The sequence below is a fragment of the Silurus aristotelis genome, assembly GCF_946808225.1.
Source record: "Silurus aristotelis genome assembly, chromosome: 14".
Taxonomy (NCBI): domain Eukaryota; kingdom Metazoa; phylum Chordata; class Actinopteri; order Siluriformes; family Siluridae; genus Silurus; species Silurus aristotelis.
Window position 1 is genome coordinate 9,983,179 of NC_139587.1, and position 21,557 is coordinate 10,004,735.

The following is a 21,557-nucleotide window of genomic DNA, read 5'->3' on the forward strand; positions in this document are numbered from 1 at the left end:
AAGTCTAGTTTTTAAAGTTGATTTACTAATAAATGGGTTCCTTGTTGCCATTTAGTCCCAATCCTTAAGTTCTCATGGCATTGTTATTGTAGAAATAGTCTTCATAAATGTTTACTGTTAAATGTAAGTGATTTCACCAAGCATTTTAAAGATCTCTAATCTCATTTTTGTTCCAACATTTTTTTTCTCCACACTGAAAGTTCACTACTCTTTGCAGGTTTTAATAAAACATTAGACCTTTCTTCAGCCAATTTAAGGGATTTTAGCAAAAGGCTATTTTCTTTCATTGATGCAGGCCATTAATTTGTTCCCCCTAAAACACATGATCATTTTCAAAACCACAGGATTCATCTTCAGACATGTTTGTTAGAAAATGAGAATGTATACACCGCATCATTTAGAGTTAAAAGAATTGTTGGCAGCTGAAACAGCTGTACTCACAGCAATAATGATCCAATCATAACAGCAGCGTTTTTGACCAGGTAGTGTGTGTGATATTTTATGTTATCAATTTATACTGACAAAATAACAAGCAGGAACAGTCTACAATGCAATATGGTGTGATTTTAAAAAGGTACAATCACTGCACAATAAATCAATTGCTAAAATCAAAACATGAAGATAATCATGCAAAGAAGCAAGCTGAGGAAAATTCAAAGGTTTTCATTTATTAAGAGACATCCAGAACGTCAGCTAGGGTACATGAACACCTGCATACTTCAGTAAATATTAGAATTTCATCCTAAAAAATTGTCATCATTTAGAAAATTTTACATAACAGCATAGTCTTGGGTGAGCTGCTCTTGATAAAACATTGTTTTTGAACTAATGCAGGGTAGATTGTAAAGATCAGGCCATGTATCTCTGCCCTGGAATGTTTTTAGATGTTTTTTTCTGGTATTCCTCCATCCTACACTGAAGTGGAAAAAAAAAAATCTAGTACAAGAGATAAAAGAAAGTAGACTCACTGCACATATATAAGGTTTAAAAAAAAAATAAAATAAAAAAGAGAGCAAAAAAATGTATCACTTGTTATATGGTAATATAGGTCGGACACAGGGGAGAAAAGGGGCAGACTGGGGGGAAACAAAAATAGGATAAGCACTCAAAACTGTAGAAGCATTTATGCTTTTACTAAACCAAAACAAGCCATCAACACTCACAATGACATTTTAAAAAAAGAATTTAGTGTGTTCATCTTGCAGAAACTAAATTTTACTGCTGCAGATCTGCAAGGTAAGGTATTCAGCTTTAGTTTGTGCTAAAAATCTGTACTGATACTTATAAAATCATTGATAAAAATATTCCTCTGTTAACAATATGCCTTGAAGAGAGGGGCATCAGCATGAGTGAGAGCGCTTTTGAGGGGTGGAAGAAAAAATGGGAACTGGACAGGGAGAGACAGCTGAAGTGAGGCAGTGGTGCTACTCAGATTTTGCCTCCTCCTTGTTTTCTGCTGGAGTCTCCTCAGCCTGAAAAAAAGAGAGAAGTATTCCTTATCAATATGTTCATCTTTGCTTAAACAGAAATAGTTTATTTTTATCAGTATCACCTAAATATATTCTTATCACAGGACTTTTTTTTTTATAAATATTTTGTTTGAACAGCTCTGACAAAAAAGACATCTTTTCAAAAAGTTTAAAGTATTCTAATAAAGAGAATATTTAATTACACCATAGAAACATGTTTAGAAAACACGTGTTAATGTACATCAAAAACTTAAAGTGGGTTAGCTGTTACATGTTGTAAAGAACTCTTTTAGCCATTTCTACTTCAAACTAAAAACACCAATATTATTGATAATACAAATAAAAACTTATAATAGATGATTAAATTGTTATATTTATTTAAATTTATTTATTATATTTATAAAAAAAAATATTTGTAACTTATTGATGTTACTATACTTTTTAGTTGAGCGTCAATTAAATAATACTAGCATAACTAGTTCTTTTATTTGGTTGAACATTTAGACCATGAAAGTATTGTCAAATAGTAAGTTAGAGTTCTCAGGACTCTTAAAATGTTGATACAGCTCGTACTGATCTGACCGATATTAAATCAAATTTATAAATATAGAAAACCAATTTTTAAAAAAAGTACCGCGTTGCTCTTGGCATCGCCGTTTTCTGAGTGGTTCTCCTCATTTGCCTCTGGCTCTGTAGACTCCTTGCCCTTGCCCTTGTTTTTTTTGTCCTCTTTCTTGTCTTTAACCACTTTGTCTTTCTGTCAGGGGAAAAAAAGATTTCAGTGCTCAGTAATTCCAACACATACGCGAGGTTATAAATTAAAAAATAATAAACAAATCATTAAAGATTAATTAAAAATTTAATTGTGTGCAATTTTCTGCACATTAATGCAAATTCAATTTTATATAAAAATATTAATAAAAAGATACATATGAAATGAACATGAATTCAGTCTTGAAATGCTCCTAATGAAAATGTTTTATAGGCAATCATTCAGTGCTATCATGTCTTCAGAGGAAGTGCAAAATTATTAACTTGCATTTACCTTAGCTGCCTTTTTTGCCTTTGGTTCAGGCTTGGGAGGAGCTGGTCTCTGTAAATTAAACAACAGTTCACTACACATTAACTACTGAAAATGTATTCAAATACTCAAGTTAACTTTAGTAACAAAATCATTTTACATTTTATGGAAAGTAAATGCTAAAATAAACTTTGATGGACACGCATGCAAATTATTTTGCAACAACTATTATTGTTGACTTACTGCAGATAACCGTGCAGATCTTCTCTGGGGCTGAAAAGGCAGAAAGAAATTCAACTCGTCACCAATAACTTGATATATTGATGTATGTTTTGTGTGAACAACTATGTGTAAATTAACCAGAAAATTTAACAAATGGAAGGAAAACTTAGGTGCGGGTTATTTCAGTCAAACAAATTGGGACCAAATGGGGAGAGAAAAAAAGTTTGTATACCTCTTCCTTTGCATCACCCTCAGCACCCTGTTGCTGAAAGAGACATCAGTGTGGGGGGGGGGGAAATATATTAGTAAGATGAAAATAATAGCATAACCATGGATCATGGAATTTAATAACAAATTTTCCAATTATAAATTTGTCACCAATTGCAAATGCACTTTTCTATATTCAATATTTTTTTATTTTGTGGATTTAGTCAACAGTATTCATCTGAAATTACCTATTTAATTACTAAAACTTGACTTGTGTGTAATTTATTACAGAACAAAATAATTGACTGCTACAAGTCATTATTGTTATTGTTATTATTATGAAACTATTAATAGTGACATTGGAATTTCCCACCCAGTCTAAGTCTTTTCTGGCTGTATATGCTCTCGAACCGAGTTATTTGCCGAATCGACACAAAGTTGTAGAGTCGACTCCTCCAAATTCCCAAACGACGGAATCGGAGAATCATCTTTAGCAATCGACTCCAGGCCCTAGGGGGGAGGGGCCGACGCGAAAGCCCAAGGCGCCATCTGCCGACAAATGGCAGCCATTGCAGCCATCTGCCAGCACGAACAAAGGGAAAAAACAACAAATATATCTTTTCGCCGCCATTAAAGTAGACCTTTGCGAGTGCAACTGCAAAGACATTTCCTGCGCCATTTTTTAAGCCCAGTTAAAGCCCATTTAGAGGTTCGAGGCGATAAAAACAGCGTTTGTTCAGAGACATTTTTCACAGTGAACTGTAAAAGCATGGCTGCTTCTGCTTTACCAGCATGGAGACCAAAACTAGATTTCAGACTCCACCGCGCAAGGCTGCTGGAGAAACAGTATACTAGTGCACTCTCAAAGAATATTTCAAATATAAGATCGTTTTTTTACGCAGTAAATTAAAACGGATACAAATACGACCGAAAATGAGTTATTTTGCAAACAACGTGAATTTATCTAAAGTCTTGTGGACCCAGGTTTACAATAAACAGCGAGCTACCAATAGCTAACTCCTTCAATGCTTTCAAGTAAAACTATCAACACAAACCGTGGACTTACATACCTTTCTTTTGGGCATGATGGATTCCTAAAAAGGTGTTTAAAAAAAAATCTAAAACCGAGACTTTTTGCTGAGGACTCAGGACATATACGTGACCGTGTCCTTATCCTAAATACAGTAGTAAACACACAGGAACATTACAGCTAGTGGCTGAATGGGGGGAGGGGAGCGGCTAAAAGCTGATTGATGGTCACTCCAACCAATCAGCACTCAGAACGGAGGCCCGCGTACGGAGAAGAAGAACCCAGCCGGTATTTTCCTCATACGCGCCAAAAGCTAGTTACAGCAGAGCAAGAAAGGAGAACGTCATTAAGTTATTCAGTTACTCAGTTTAACTGTTTCACTTGGAGAAATTGCATCGCATTTCATATGTTCCTAGTTGCCTTCTGTTTTATTTGGATGGATATTTGAAGGAAGTCTGCATTGTTTCGAGAGCCATTAGATTACAAGGCTTCCTATAGGTTTACACCGTGTATATTTAGCCAAGGTCCAAAATGGCGCCCTCATCACCCGGTGCAATCATTCTGGTCTTTTTCTTTGGCCAATTTCACAGGATTAAAGAACAACACTTATTGTGTGAGGGGCTGTGAAGGCGCCTGTAGGTGGCATCATTCACCCTCACTAACGTGTACAATCTCTCGAAAGCAATTTACTAACGATCTAAATTCAATAAAAAAGAAAAAGAAACTAACTAAAATCAATACTACTAGAGCTACGAAGAGCTCAGCATGTAGTAATTGTTCGAAATGACAATAGTGTGACATCTGTTAGAACATGCATTAGTTAAAATTGCATGTTTTAAGGTTTATGAATATATATGTTCATTAAACTGGCCCAAAATCAACGTTTTATTAAGCATTTTAGGTTGGGGCTCATAATACTGGACGTACTGGAATGCCAACGTCAATTGCTATATGCTGAAGACATTTGGGTTTGAGATCACAACGTCAGCATTACGGGGTTTTTTTTCCATTCAGATGTGTTAAACCACTTAAAACATGGCAAATATATTTGATCCCTGCTGTTTTTCGAATCATCAAAAAGACTGAACATGTGACTGGCATGTCTTGCTTGGTGCTTCATGTTTAAACTGATTGTTTAAACATTTGTATGTCTACTCTTGGTTTGATCCTGTTGAAAAAAAAAAGAACAAACCAGCATAAAGACAAGAGAGTTGTCTGTGGGAGAAAATCAAGTTGCTTTGAGAAAATAAGGAAATCGCACATGCCTTGGGCCTAGCCATTACAAACATATTTTAAAAATTTTCTAAAAACAAAGAAACTACTGGTAGCCTATACCAAACAATCAGACCAGACACCAGTTAGCCAAACATTATTTTATGACAAAAATAATAAATACATAATAATAACAATAATAATAATAATAATAATAATAATAATAATAAATATCATTAAATGAAAGTTGACATTCTGAAAGTGGCGCATCATAAATAGGAGAGGTTAATCTAAAGCTTTACAGGTTTGTGCCTCATCTTTTTACTTCTTCATGAATTCCAATCTGGCCTTCTGATTCTTACTGCTAGTGAGTGGATTGCATCTTGCAGTAATGGCAATAAGTCTTCTTCGATTGGTGAATTATGATATCGTTACCCTTGCCATGGGGGGATTGTTGGTTATGTCACTGACTTCAATACTCTTTTCAAAGTTCCTATCAACAACTGGCATTGTTTTCCTTGTTCTAAGTACATCAGTGTTTTTTCCCCCCCTTTATTTTACTTGTTATTCCGAGTGCTTGATCAATAGCTCTGACAGATCTTCACTATTTCCTCAGCTTCAAAATGGCTTGTTCCCCCAAGACCCCCCTCCCCCCAAAAACTATTTGGTCTTCTTCACAATGGTGAAATACAGTCTTCATGCATGAAACATAGGACTTATTCTGAATGCCATGAGACATCCAGTGCATTTAATTGTTTAGAATTATTTAAAGAATCAATCTAAAAGGCACATAGAAAACACCTGTTAGGCACACTTTTTTTTAATTACTTAAAAATGGCTGGGTTAAAAGAGGGTTCCATATACCAGCTTCACCAGCTTGGTCTGTATTTTTTCAGCTGGTACGTAGTCAGACCAACCCTAATATAATTGTTTTTATAGCATGATAACACAATCTATCCTGATTTTACCTGATACCAGTTTTCAATACAGAGACTTGTCAAGATGCACATGTCTAACAAGGGGTTTGGTAATAATAGTTAATATTACACTTTGATTCAGTTAAACTATTAAATAAAATAGTGTAATATACTGCCATAGATGCAGGTTGTAGTGCCTTTTGAACAGAAACATGGTTAGATTAAACAAGCTGTCTTTATACTCAAAATGTTACTGAAGATGAATGAATGAACAATTGATTAAATTAATAGAATGATAAATGGGCACAAGAGATAATCACTTTCCCCATTCTGTGAAAGCCACAGGTTCCAGAGTACCTTGTGTCCTGCACATTTTAGTTTTTTGTTTTTCCCTGTTTTAACACAATATAGTTGAACTCTAAGGCTGTTAAATTAGTTGATTCAAACAAATCAGGTTTTGGCAGAATGGAAATCACCAAACAATGCAGGACAATGCATACTCCAGGACCAGGGTTAGGTACATGTATTGCATATAACAACATGAAAAAGGAGGGGGGGATCAACTAGTGTACCATTGTAATGTTTTTTTATTTTGTTTAAACAAAAAAAGGAAAATACTGTATTTCAGCCATGCAATTCACTTATTAATTTTCTGTAAGGATTTCAATCTTATTTGAAACATAAAGCTCGATTATGCATGTGTAAAGGCAGCAGTATATTATAACTATAGTGTAGCCTGTTGTGCACACGTTAGCAGTGTATTGTTCCGGTGTTAGCAGACGAGGGGTGGGGTGTGTGTGTGTGTGTGTGTGTGTGAAAGAGAGAGGAGGCGGGGAACTTGGGAAGTCTGTCGCGAAGCTAAGCGAGACTTGCATACTCCTCCGTCGGCAAGAACACTAGTCCACAGTTTTAAGGAGGATAGGACACATTTCAGCAGCCTCCAAAGCTATCCCTGTTTTCTCCTTTCTTAGCCTGGAAACCCGAGCACGATGGTGATCAAAGTTTACATCGCGTCGTCATCTGGATCAACCTCAGTAAGCCTCGAAGTCGTGTATTTATGATGCTAATGATTGATAAAAGCAACTTTTCATTTTCTAACCATATCTCAAAGGTGTACATGTGAAGCAGCAGCTAGCATCCAATGCATGGTATCGGGTTGCAGTTCCAAATCTCAACAGCTTTCCAGCATCGTGCAGCTGTATACCAGACTGCCTGATTTCTTGATCAACTATTTCGTTTTTATTTTCTATTTATTGCAAATCGTGTGTATAAAAATGTTGTGTAGATGAGACACAAACCAAGACCTTTATAAAAATGTATAAATCAGGCTCATTCTCTTTTTAAACAGTACAGGAAGTCGAGAGATAAATAGCTCTATATATGGCATTGAAGAGATATTTTGCACATAGTGATGCAGCTACTTCCTGATCTGTCACTGTGGGTATGCATCAGTTTATATTCTGTAGAGGCAACTGTTGTTGCATTTAATTTGACCCTTTATTGGCTTTTCTGGAGGTGATACAAGTACTTTTTAATGCATTCAGCTTTGTCATGGTTGTCACCTGATCACGAAATGATGGCATGTTAAAATAGCAATAAAGAGGGTCTTTAGAAGTTTGCTATAGAGGGATTTCCAAATGTTAAATGCTCAAGCATAACTAACCTATAGAAATCTGCATGTTCTGTTCTGGACATATACTACAGCAACCTGCTACTCCAGGCTTCAGACATGAGTTTAGCTAGCTCCTCCTAGTTTGGTCAGTTAACTATCTGTGTTAAGCTCCAAGGATTGACTCTTATGTAACATTAAGACACACCTTCTAGTTTTGAGCAAATAGGAGTTTTGTGAGGCCCAATTGTTAAAAACATGGCGATCAGGACTTGGGTGAATAGACTGCATGAAATTTGACCCTCGCTAGATCATTTGATTTGTTTTTTAAATTGAGCATTTTTGGGTTTTGCAATGCTGTATAAAAGGATGCAGTAAAAGAGATTGAAGAGTGTGAAGAGTAAAAATGTTTTAATGGTTTCAAAGGTAAAGAACCTTTAATAATAATAATAATAATAATAATAATAATAATAATAATAATAATAGAACCATTTGAGAAATTTCTGACACACCTCTCTCTCTCTCTCTCTCTCTCTCTCTCTCTCTCTCTCTCTCTCTCTCTCTCTCTCTATATATATATATATATATATATATATATATAATATATAATATATATATGATTATTACAGGGAATATATAGGGAATTCAACCATACATGAGACTGATGTAGATTATACTTTGCATATGGCCTGTGCCATCGGCTCTCATTTAGGAGCCTTTACCCATTAGTCCCACGTATACAATGCAATAGCAGCAACCCAAGTACAATTTCTGGCGCATGATAATGGGGCAAACTGCTCTGGTAAGTAAAAGTGCATGTAGCTTTAAGATAGAGTTGGAGTTAGCCTGCCAGTGTTTCTGTGGGTGCACCCACCAATTACATCATGGAAATACAAACAACAGTGCTAGAAAATGGACTTATTAATTACAGACAAGCTTTACAGGCATTTGTGATTCAGTTTTAGAGTCATTACATCATTTAAATCCTTGTTGGTGTTTAGACATACTTTGAAATAAGTATATTACATTTGTGTTAACTGTTATGTTGTGCCCAGTCGACTGGGTTCTCATATTTTGGCAGTCTTGATTAAACCTAAAATCCACAAAGACAAAAATCAATGTGCTCAAAGAACTGTTTCTAATTCTGGCATGAGAGGCATGTAAAAGGAAATTTTACAGATATTTGCTCAGGATCAGATAAAATTATCCAGTTCTCGGGTGCATTTGCTTTTAGGTAAATTTTACTAGCTGTCTGTTTAACAACTGAAAAAACCTCCTTGCTTTTTTTAGAGCTAATTTACAAGTTACCAAGCTAGCTACTTTACATATTTAAATGATTTTGTGTAAAAGTAAAAAGCACATTCCATTCCTACTGCCCTTGGCTTTTAGCCACACTAATTGGAAAGGCAATAATATTTATGCAATAATAGAACAGAATATAACTAGAATTTTATAAATCATAAAAACGTACTCTTGTTTTTTATGCTATTGGTTAATGTAGTCCCAATGTTGTTTAACTGTGTACTGTACAAGTATATGGTTGAAATGGCAATAAAGCCACTTAACACTGGATAGAAATATATAAACACAAACCTTAAAATCTCCATATGGTCTTACAAAGATCATGAAACACAGTCCACAGAACAGAGTCTTATATGTAATAAGCCAATGCACATTTTTTACTAGAGGTCAACCAATATGGGTTTTTCTCTGGGCAAAATTAAGAAACCAGGGCAGCCAATAGCCGAAATGTGATGCCGCTTTTTTGGTCTATAAGTTGGGCCTTAATCTCATAAAATCTAACATTTAATTAATAAGATGTGATTCAGAAAATTGCTTAAATGAAACATTTATTGATCAACACAAGCCTCTCCAATCAGTGCATTCGTTAGCAGGTTTTGGTCCCTGTAGCCTAAACTACAGCTGGTTGATGGATCGCTAACAATACAGTTCCAAAAAGTTACTTGCATTCCTTCTCCAAAATTAGCATCATATGAAATATATGGCAAAATTAAGTAAGAAGTATAAGAACTTAAAGCCCAGGATACACCAAGCTGACGTACATGTACAGTTTGGTGGGTGAGATGCGTCTTCCTAATAATCTGCCTAATTTGCAGCACAATCTGCCGATTCTGAAAATGCCAAACAATGGCCTAATTATTCAAGTGGGCCGATCGATTGGTCGACCTCTATTTTTACATAAGCCAACTCTAAACTTAGTTGTATGTAATGTAAACTAGTAGTTTTATATGAAACGAAGGCCAGGTAGCCTTAAAACAAACATAGTTGACTTCATAAACAAGGCCGATCTTGGCTTCATTCTAGCAATGGAACACATTGATACAATTATTGGTCTTTGAATAGAATGGATCGTCAGTTAGTGACGGTTAAAGGAAGTGGAACTGTTCTGACTAGTAAACAAATCAAAGTGGGAACAGTAGGTCATTTATGTAAAAAAAAAAAAAAAAAGGCATTTTTTCAAAATGGAACATTGTATGACACTGAAATGAAGGTGTGTAGAATGAATACTGAACTGAAAAAGCATTCATATTCTTACATTCAAGTTCTGCTTAATTATAATTAGCATATGTGTGTTTGACTTTATTTATATTTAGTTATATTTAGAAAGAGTAGTTTTGTAGAAAACTAAATACTTCGGTCTGGAAATGTACCATGCACACCACACTAGATAAAAAATGATCAGTCCAATTAACACACTTTAATATCCAGTCTCCTCTGTGAAAGAAATTATCAATGTATACCAAGACTTTACTGGTTCATATGTGATTATTTATTTGGTAGTATCACATAGAAATGAAACTTGGATATATTTTAGAGTCAAAATGCAGCTTGTATAGCAGTACTTATCCTCTGAAAATAACTACATTTACAGCGATTATTGTCTAAATAGCTGCCAACAAAATTGAGTACACAAGTTATAACGTCAAATCTGTGCCCAAAGTGTCAATATTTTGTGTGAGCATTGTTATCCAGCAATGCCTTAATCCTCCTGGGCATGGAATTTACCAGAGCTTCACAGCTTGTTGCTGGGATCCTCTTCCACTCCTCCATAATGACCTCACAAAGATACTGGATGTTAAACACATGGTGCTTCTTCACCTTCCGCTTGAGGAAGCCACACAGCTGCTCAATAGGGTTCAGGTCTGGAGACATACTTGGCCACTCCATCACCTTCCTCAAGGCAGTTGTCATCTTAGTGGTGTGTTTGTGGTCTTCACTATGCTGGAAAACTGACATTTGGCCCAGTTGCTGAATGGAGGGCATCATGTTCTGCTTCAGAATGTTACAGTACATGTTGGAATCCATGTTTGCCTTCCGCAACTCCCCAGTACCAGCAGCACTTATGCAGCCCCAGACCATGATGCTACCACCACCATGCTTTACTGTAGGCATGACATTCATGATCTTGGACAAGTTGTCTACAGCAAACTGTCTGCAGGCTTTCTTGTGAGCCAGCTTCAGAAGAGGCCATGCAAACCGACTTGTTGCCATGTGGGCGGCGAATGGTCTGAGCACTGACAAGCAGACCTTCCGCCTTCTGCAACCTTTAAAGCAATGGTGGCAGCACTCATGGATCTTTTTTTTTAAAGCCAACTTCTGCACCTGATGCACAGCACGAGGCCTCAACTTCTTTGATCAACCCTTGCAAGGCCTGTTCCCAGGGGAACCCACCGTGGAAAACCTTTATATGACTCTGGCCACTGAACTGTTACTCCGTATAAGGATCTTCTTATAGCCTAGGCCATTTTTGTAAAGAGCAAAAATGATTTGCCATGAGGTGCCATGTGTAACATCCAGTGGTCAGTATGAGAGAATTGTACTTTAAGCACCAAATTTTAGTGATACACAAATTTGTATGGGGCTGTCAAGCAGACAAAAACATGAACATGATGAATAGGATATGAGGCTTTGCATAGTTACACAATATACAGCTGTTATCACTGTATGTTGTTCAGAGGGAAGCAAGTCTATTTTGCTATACAAGCTGCACATTAACTACTCAAAAAATATATCCGAGTTTAATTTCTATAGTATTGTCCCTTAAGAATATATACTTTAATGGTTGCTGAAATGTGAAGGATGCAGACCTGACTAGGTATAATCAATAAAATTAAATAAATAAAATTTATAATCAACGAATGCTTAGTTGGGCTGCTCAAGTTATGCTTTAACGTGATGGCAAGATAACACAGCTGCATGCAAAATGGCAGAGAGTACAGGGTCAACCGTCAGCAGGGAAAGTGTGCGTCCCAAGTCATCCAAGCTAAGCTTGTGTGGCATGATAGTACCACAGTGATACATGAGCACATGAAAAGAAAACTGGACACTGGAGTCACGGATGAAGGCGAAACATCAAAACGTCTAAACGTTTAAAGTTTTTTAAAAATTCATTTTTATGATTTTCTATTTATATATTTGTGTTTGCATTTTGATGTAATATGTCAATTAAATGCACTAAATGAGTTTAGTTTTCACAGATATTCTTGGATGCAATTTCAGCAATAATAATCCACAATAATGTAATTTTTTTTTAAAGTAAGACTCCTGTCTTATTTTCTCTTGTATATTTAGTATTTTCCTTAATAAAGAAAATGTACTTATCTGATTACTCGATTAATCTTAATACTTGTGTACTAAAATTATCGATAGCTGCAGCCCTAGTTTATTATTCCTTTATTATTCATACATTGCCATACTTTTTAAGCAACCAGCGTTAAACATTGCAGCTATATGACTACAGCAACATGTATAAACTCGAATTTTTATAAGATTGTTACAAAAAATGCTAAATTACTGCTTCTAATAGATATAAATGTAGTCCCTCTATTGACATGGAGATTTATAGTACAGGGGATCAATACCGCAGGCCATTACAGAGGCTTTATTGATCCTGGTTCACTTTTATTTCTGTAGCTGTAACAGTTAAACCAGTGGTTCTTAACCTGGGTTCGATCGAACCCCAGGGGTTCAGTGAGTCAGTCTCAGGGGTTCGGCGAAGGTCAAGACACACACCCGACTCATATGATTTGTGATGACGCCCCGCTTGGCCATCATTGGAATGGTTCGGTGGATGCGCATATGGAACTGGTGGGGGTCAGTACCTCCAACAAGGTTAAGAACCACTGAGTTAAACAGACTATGTAGCCAGTTTAGGACTTTCAGAGACATTAGTGACCTTAAAATATTACCTAACATTATATGGAAGATACAAATACAGTAATAAACTGTTCTGTTTTCTGTGAGAGCAATAACTGCACTAATCAATCATTAACATCATAAGATTATGGGATTAAATTTTTTTCCAATTCCCTCTTTCCATTCTTTCCACAGCTATATAGTGCTTATCATTTGGAAATATATCTGCAAAAGCTAGGGATTGGGTTTTTAATATTATTTATTGTTAACATTTTTGTGCTCAGTATATTAAGGCCCTTGTCTGCCTTGACTTTGTTTATTGCTTCTCAGGCAAGAGGAAGTATGTAAAGAAGGCACTTTTAAACAGCACATTGCATTGGGCTAATTTCAAGTATATTTGAAATAACATTGGGTTCTTCCTACTGGGAAATGTGATTCACCTTGGCGTCAGTAAAATGGGTTATTTTGTGAGTGGTTTCACCCAAAGCCTGACGTGAAGGGAAAGGCTGCTATCCTCTTTCACTCTCTCAGGACAGCTTGAACTTGCGCAACAACTGCTGAGTTCATGCTGCAACTCATTTCCAGACATTCCATAACCATCCAAGGAACAACACTGCTGTTATTTTCTGAGTGCTCTCCTCATCTTGACATGCTTTTACATGGGCAAATAGGTTTTTTATTTGTCAGATGGAAGTAGCAGATAGCTTATATTTTTTTATCTTTTTGTGCCAAAAACAAACTTCGTATGTGTTGTGATGCTTATGCATTTTCATATTAAAACAGTTGTTTGATAGACTTATGGTTATATGGTATTATTTGAATGCTTGAACCGCACTGATTGCTGGTCCTCTGCTCATCGCACTATGCCTGTCTGTCTGGTGGCGTTTTATTTATTTAGGAGCAGGCTACTGCTAACCTCTCCACTGCAGGCCTTATTTGGTTTGTGTTCAACTGACTCCCTCCTCCCTTAGCCTAATCCCAAAAGATCTGGTGGTTTCCGTCTCCCCTTCTAGGGTCATTCTTCTCTACTTCTTATCCGAACTGCTTTTGCTGTGCCTTAAAGCCTGTCAGCCACATTTAACTGATCAGGTTATTGTATGTATGTATGTATGCATGTATTCATGTTTCACAATTTCAATATTTTGTACTGATCCAACCTAGAACTCTTTAGAATATTAGAAAGCCTAGTATACTTTTTAAATAGTTAATTTAATGGGTGCTGTGCAATATATTTGGAGAAACCCTAATTGATATTTGTCCAAAACTTTGTCTTAAACTTGTTTTGACAACTTATTTGTTTATAGCAATCTGTTTGTTTAGGTATGTTTTCTAACATCCCATAGGCCATCCAGGTACAAGTGTATTTATAATGAGATCACACCACATATGTGCATTTAAATAATTATGTTAATGCTTCTATAGTAGACTTGCTTTTTATCCCCCCTGACATTTTACATTAAGGTTCCAATTCAACTGCATTAGTAAACATTAATAAACCATGAACAAGGGAGTTGCTTTCATTTAGGTGGCCCACCTGCACAGGTTTTGTTTTGTTTTGTTTGTTTTGTTTTTTCATTTGTTTGTTTTTGTTTTTTTAAAAGGGGAAGAGCACCATCTGACCCTCGTCTGGCCCAGTGACTAATGTATCTGATGGTCACAATGTTGGCCAGGTGTCCATTTGTACATCACCTCTATGTCCTTGAGCAATAATATAGAGTTGCTCTCATTTCATGCTCCTCCACTCTACTGAGAAGCCAGTGACTGTTGCTGTTCAAGGGAACCGCTCTTGTTTATTAGTCATGGTTGGTGAACAACATATGCTATGCAAAAATATTCTAATTTTATCAGCATTTATGGCAGATGATTACACTGTGAGCAAAACCTGTTTTTTCTTTTGCATTTCTATATCAGTAAAATTGTCCATCTTGCAGCTAGATTCATAAATAAGATAAGACTTTAATAACTCTCTTAGTCAGAAACAGGTTACATTAAATGGTTGATGCAACATCTTTTGCTAAACCACTTGAATTAAAGCTAAAATTCTAAACTTCGCTTACATTTTGATAGCTATATTTCAAATCCATTTTGTTGGATTTTTAGATAAAGAAAAACATGGAAATTGTGTGACTTTCCAAATAGTTAAGGCCTGACTGTACTTGGGTTATATTGGAACATCAAGGTCATTTTTGTGTTTTGCTGTAAACTGAAAGATATTTTGGTTTGAGATAAAATAATGAATATGAAATCAAATATCTGAACTTCTGGCATTTTAATTTTTAATTTGTGTTAAACAATATAAAGCATAGATCTATTTTGTATCAGACATCCTGATTTTTGAAAGAGAGCAAAAGTGTAAGAACAGATAAATCCGGAATTGCTTAAAGTAAATAACAATTTTGGTTAAATATATCTCTTGCTTGCAATAATTGTCAAGCCTGTGACTCATTGTGACTCTTTTGTGATGCTTTGCCAGGCTTTTACCACAGGCTTATTCAGTTGTTTGTTTCAGGGGGATTCTCGATTTAGCATGCTCATTTTGATTGTTTTACCTTAAGGTGACTTAACCAGTCTAAAACCTTCGAACTTTAGCCATGATTAAGTCATCTGTTGAGTTTTGGGTCAATTTATTCTGGTGATTAAGAAGTTTCTTCCAATTAAATTGGATGTATTGCTCTCTAAATTGCCAGACAGAATGTTTCTGTAGACCTCTGATTTAATTCTGCTGCTACCATTATGAGTTCCACATGAGTTCCACAAGAATTTCTCATATTTCACAGATTAGATTTTTTGTTTTGGATCATGCTATGAAGCAGGACTTGTTTTTCTCCACATTTTGTCATTTATATCCACTGGTAGAGAGTAATCTCAAGATATAAATATTTTTGTGGCAAATTTATCTATTTCTCCGGAAATTCTAGTCCGGATGATTTTACTTTGTTTTGTCTCTTAGCTCTATATTTCTGCTCTCAGTGTCTTTGATTAACATGAGGTGGATTGTGATCCCTTCACCCTTACCTTGTTGTTGATGATGATGTTGATAACTGTTTAGGTTTTTTCTTCACATTTCTCTATCTATCTATCTATCTATCTATCTATCTATCTATCTATCTATCTATCTATCTATCTATCTATCTATCTATCTATCTATCTATCTATCTATCTATCTATCTATCTATCTATCTAGCTAGCTAGCTAGCTAGCTAGCTATCTATCTATCTATCTAGCTATCTATCTAGCTATCTATCTAATTTTATGAGTATTGAGTATGGTTTCACTATTTGCATAAAGCATCCATATTTGTCCACGCCCATGTTAGAGTATTAAAAACGTAAAATTTAAGATACATTTAGAACAGATGAACATGTGCAATTAATCACGAGTTAACTCATAACAATCATTTGATTAATTGTGATTAAATATTTTAATCGATTGACAGCCCTAATAGATATATATTAGAGGTGTAACGGGAAATTCATGGTTCAGTTTGTACCTCAGTTTTTAAGTCACGGTTCAGGTACAGTTAGGGGGAAGAAATGCGAAACATAAAGTTGCACAGCTCCGTGACTGAGGCCGATGCAATTCACATCTCGATACATAGCCAACGATAAGATACATTCAAGATACATATGAAGCAGCTACTGATTACGATGCAGTGTGATTCGATTTCGATTTGATTTAACACAATGCGGTTCAATGGAAAAAAATTATGATGCTATGTAATTCAGTATTGTACAGATAGTTTGCTTTTATTTCTTTGGTTCAGACAGAGAATCATATCATAAATCATAAATTTACTTTAAGTGCCTTCTGGCTTCTAATGCATGGCCCTTGTTGTGGCCTTTGTAGTGCAAAAAAAAAAAAAGAAAAATTGTTAAATAAAACCAAACTTTCTTTGGATGTATTTATTTTGGATTCGGCTCTTCCATGTTAATGTATATTCTGTTTGACTCTAAGGACAAGCCTCAGTCTCGTTAGTGTTGTGATGCCTCAAATTCACAAAGCGAGAGATGATGTTAGGTTTATATGGTGTTTGTTTTTCTCAGGCAGGAGCATGTTAAAATTGCATTAAAAATTAATTAAACAACATGTGCTGTTTGTGGCTGCACTTATAAGCAGACGAAGCTTAATTTGTGGTTTAAAGAACAGTGCTATATACAGAAACCTAATGTTGGACCAGACTGCACTTTCAATAGTGCATGACATGCCATTTTCTACCTTTATAGAAGAATAATAGTCTTTCTTACTCTGTTTTCTTGCCTCCCGATGATTGTAGCTTTCAGATGAAAAACACTAGTTAGTGCACAGATCATGCTTCTACTACAAGCCTAATACTAAAGATAATACTGATAATATAATACAATCATCATCATCATCATCATCAGGATCATCAGTCCCTCTTCATATTAGGTGTCTTTACTGACTATGTGAAAATGTATAAACAAAAAAATAAATGTAAATGTTTGGTACAATGATACTAATTGTGTTCACGTATTGCAAAACACTTGATGGAAAGAGAGTAATAGGAACCTGGTATTTCTATATTTTTTCATGTGTCTAATAGACATGTACAGTTCTTTGAAAAACATCTATGACCTTTGAAACCTGTCTAGTCTTCATGTTCTATGTAGAGTATGGTTTTACTGATAATAAGCCTATATTTGCATAAAGCATCCATATTTGTCCATGCCCATGTTGATTAGAGTATTGAAAACTTGAAAAGTATTAATTCAAGGTACATTTAGAACAGATAAAAATGTGCGATTAAGTTGCGATTAATTACAATTTAACTTGTGTGTGTGTGTGTGTATATGTATATGTATGTGTGTATATATATATATATATATATATATATATATATATATATATATATATATATATATATATATATATATATATATATATATATATATATATATATATATAATGTATGTATGTGTATATATGTGTGTGTGTGTGTATATATATATATATATGTATATATATATATATTATATTATATTATATTTTAGTGCTGAAACGATTCCTCAAGTAACTTGATCGTTTGAATAATCTGTAGAATACTCGATTGCTAAAATAATTGATAGCTGCTGTAATATATATTACTGCACTCTATATATATATATATATATATATATATATATATATATATATATATATATATATATATATATATATATATATATATATATAATATTATATTTTATTTTATTTGCCTTGTAGTACAGATGCTTAATTTATTGCAGGCCTTTACATACAAACCCTTACAACTTTATATTAATGAGTATCACATCTGTAGCAGCTGTCATGATCAATTTACGATGGGCTTGTTTTTCAAATAGGTGACTTTAAATCATTCTTTGTACATGCCAAAATTATTAATATGCTTATACAAGCTGCATGGTCTGAAGACATGGAAGTTACACATCTTCTGCTCCTGAGCCTGACACACACAGGTTTTTATATACACAGTTTTAGTCAGAGTCAGAATTATACTTTTTGGTTTAATTTAAGGAAATATGCATAATATTTATCAGTAGAGTAGCGTTACGATGACTTAATTAATTAGAAATCATAGAGGTCTACACATAAACAGTAAAATGTCTACCTCGGAGTTGCTATTCTTTCTAATTAGTTTTCTATTTTTTTGTTTTAATTTTTGGCAGTGACAAACATACTATACAGAGAAGGAAGTGAGATAGTGAATAAAAACTTTACCTCTGTACATTTTTATACAAAGGGATGTCTTGTTTTGATTGCAACAGTGCTGAGGTCAGTCCTTCGTCATAAGCACACTGGCCTAACCTTCGTTCCCTGTTTTCCCTCATAGATCAAGAAACAGCAGCAGGATGTCATGGGGTTCCTGGCAGCCAATAAGATCAATTTTGAGGAATGTGACATTGCAGCCAATGAAGAGAACAGGAAATGGATGCGGGAAAATGTACCAGTAGATTCCCGACCTGCCACAGGGAACCCCCTCCCACCTCAGATTTTCAATGAAGAGAGATACTGTGGGGTCAGTACTGTTTTTAAATATATTGTATTAGTGTGCTTATAAGTTTAAAACTGGAGAAGTAGACTGGCTCTTGGCTTCACATACACACAGAAGCAGCCATCCACCTACCCACAGCTAAACAAATTAAATCAGGTTCTTAGGTTGGCTTTGCCTCAGCAAATTAATAATACACAAAACTTTGCCCAGCTCTATTTTCTTTACCTAATCTTTGAAGAGAGTCTTGCTTTTGTGACTCATGCTTTCATGTAAAATGAAATGTCTCACTTCCCACAGAACTATGAGGCCTTCTTTGATGCACGAGAAGAGAATGCTGTGTATGCTTTTCTAGGCTTGACTGCTCCCCCAGGTTCTAAGGTATGCATTTTGGTCTGAATATGAATTATATGAACAGAACAGAGCTCTTTATTCCCACCTTGCATATTATTAACAAACCCCGCTCAATGGAATGTGACTCAAGCAAAAAAACAATAACACAACTGAGTCTGGCCACCCTATTGGATTTGGCAAGCTGTGTGCAACCCTGCAGAGTAATGGCACTGTCGAATTCCCAGCAGTCCCAGTGTTAATTAAGCTGCCCCGACTAAAGGTCAGCACTATGCTTGAGTGGGTCTAAAATCACTGGCTTCATTCCAAATGTCCATCTCACTCTCCCCTTTAATAAAAACTGATCTAAAGTCCAAGCCATAATCTAGGGCCTGATGAATATTTTTCTCAAGTATGATGTTACTATAGCCTCCCCTAGCAGCCTTCTGAGGAACTGAACTGGGAGGATTGGAATATCCACGTTTTATTTGGCATTTTTCCTCATGAACTATCGTGGAGTAGAATTTTGTAACCACATAAACATTTAAACAGGATATTTCAGTAGTTTTATTAATATATGATACAAATATCATAGTGGTGCTGATGATAAGCTGTAAAAACAGGATGTGCTGGACTTTGTGTGTGATGTGCAGAAGGGCTTCTAATTTCTGATTGTGTGAAATCTGAATAAATGTATGTAATGCAATTTTGTATACAGCCATTATTCTCCATTCTTTTGTAGAGTGATACAAACTTTTTTATTCAGTCATTTTCAAAGGCTACTATTTGTCTGTCTGATTGTGATTCATGTTGCAGAAGAGCTGCATTGTTGATTTAATAGATAAACCTTAATTAATCTTTATATTGCTGTTGTTGTGCTTAGGCTAAATACTCTATATGTTTCTTTTCAGGAAGCAGAGGCTCTAGCGAAAAAAGAACAGAAGTAGTCCACCGCATCATCGATTACGCGATAACCCTACCCTACCCTAACCCTATCTCCTAGGCTGCAACTACACCCCACTGATTCATTTCTAACCTATTCAGATGCAACACGCTGTTATGTGCATTAAATTCATATAATTCACCAATCTCCTCGTCAAATTACGGTCTTACAGACTCTGCTGTTGAATTAGTTACATTCCATCCTCCTTGTTGTGAGGTTGCAAAAAAGTTCTTCGTTGTGTACATTCGTATGATGTAATTCATTTATGATGTGCCATAAGCAAGTGACTGATTAGTGCCTGCATTTTTAATACAAATCGCACTTAGAATTCATCACAATGATTACTGTATATTCATGTTTGAGTAAATAAAAAAATGAAAAAACTGTTAAATTATGCTAAAGGGCTACAATAGGTAGTTATTATTTGTTCTAGTTTCTGTTAGCATAAAGTCTAGTCCCTTGTGCTTTAGCTTTACGCTTGTTATATTGTCTCAAAAGATTCTTGTCAGTCAGTGTTTGAGCTTTTGGAGACATTAAAGGTACAGTAAGTATAACAATATAAATATTTCGTGATTTAGTCTTTTTTTTTCTTTTTTTTTTTTTTGTATGAAATTAGTAGTTTCTTGGTAGCTTCCCTAAAACCAGAATTCAGTTTGGTTATAAAATCTCAGTATGACAATATGTTTGTCTTTTAAGGGAATAATAGTATGCACTATTTGTTAAATGTGAGGTCCCAATACCGACTATAATTATTGTAATTATATTTAGTTCAGCATATGTATTACTTAGTGTACCTTTAACTCATTCTACAGTGTCTTAATTGTGTACATTTTTCTATTTTGTGAACTAATAGAAAATATGCCAAAAACATTTGAAGAATTGTATTATTGAAGTGGGGCAGGCCAATAAAGCATTGTTTTAATTAAAATGTTTCACTATGATTGATAGATAGATAGATAGATAGATAGATAGATAGATAGATAGATAGATAGATAGATAGATAGATAGATAGATAGATAGATTATATATATATATATATATATATATATATATATATATATATATATATATATACACACACACACACATACATGTTTAAGTACCGTATTTTCCGGACTATAAGCCGCTACTTTTTCCCCCACGCTTCGAACCCCGAACGGGTTAAAGTGAACCAATAAAACTCTTTATATTAAAACAGATGCGCTCCCAGTGAATTGGGCCGCACCACATCATAAATATGGATGATGTTCCTCTGACGTTTCACCTGCCGCTCACTCGGACTGTCAACAGGAAATGCGAATCATTCGTCATGCTAAAAACAACCAGGCAGGAAAAAACGCACTTCACCTGTGTTCTGAGCTGCACGGCATCGGGAGAAAAGCTTCACCGATGGTAATTTTTAAACGCACGATGATGCCAAAAGAAAAACTCCCGAGAGAAATTGTTGTGAAAGG

General features: G+C 35.2%; 2 protein-coding genes across 2 annotated transcripts; one reads left to right on the top strand and one right to left on the bottom strand.

The window, feature by feature from the left end:
- Positions 1 to 648: 648 nt before the first annotated feature.
- Positions 649 to 6,613, bottom strand: hmgn6 (high mobility group nucleosome binding domain 6). Its single transcript, XM_083559923.1, has 6 exons — positions 3,990 to 6,613; positions 2,945 to 2,977; positions 2,734 to 2,763; positions 2,515 to 2,562; positions 2,104 to 2,226; positions 649 to 1,472 (listed from the first exon to the last, which is right to left on the bottom strand). Exons 1-6 carry the CDS (start codon positions 4,002 to 4,004, stop codon positions 1,425 to 1,427), a joined length of 297 nt encoding a protein of 98 aa, XP_083416049.1. The 5' UTR covers positions 4,005 to 6,613; the 3' UTR covers positions 649 to 1,424.
- A 175-nt stretch (positions 6,614 to 6,788) lies between these two features.
- sh3bgrl (SH3 domain binding glutamate-rich protein like) lies at positions 6,789 to 21,031 on the top strand. Its single transcript, XM_083559924.1, has 4 exons — positions 6,789 to 7,112; positions 18,672 to 18,857; positions 19,131 to 19,211; positions 20,072 to 21,031. The coding sequence occupies exons 1-4, from the start codon at positions 7,068 to 7,070 to the stop codon at positions 20,105 to 20,107; spliced, it is 348 nt and encodes a 115-aa protein (XP_083416050.1). The 5' UTR covers positions 6,789 to 7,067; the 3' UTR covers positions 20,108 to 21,031.
- The last annotated feature ends 526 nt before the right edge of the window (positions 21,032 to 21,557 follow it).

Coding starts and splice junctions, on each gene's coding strand:
- hmgn6 (XM_083559923.1), bottom strand. Junction 2,764..2,944: donor AGGGTGATGCAAAGGAAGAG/GTATACAAACTT, acceptor CTGCCTTTTCAG/CCCCAGAGAAGATCTGCACG. Junction 1,473..2,103: donor GCGATGCCAAGAGCAACGCG/GTACTTTTTTTA, acceptor TCTTTTTTTCAG/GCTGAGGAGACTCCAGCAGA.
- sh3bgrl (XM_083559924.1), top strand. CDS start 7,068: ATGGTGATCAAAGTTTACATCGCGTCGTCATCTGGATCAACCTCA. Junction 7,113..18,671: donor CGTCATCTGGATCAACCTCA/GTAAGCCTCGAA, acceptor TTTCCCTCATAG/ATCAAGAAACAGCAGCAGGA. Junction 19,212..20,071: donor CTGCTCCCCCAGGTTCTAAG/GTATGCATTTTG, acceptor GTTTCTTTTCAG/GAAGCAGAGGCTCTAGCGAA.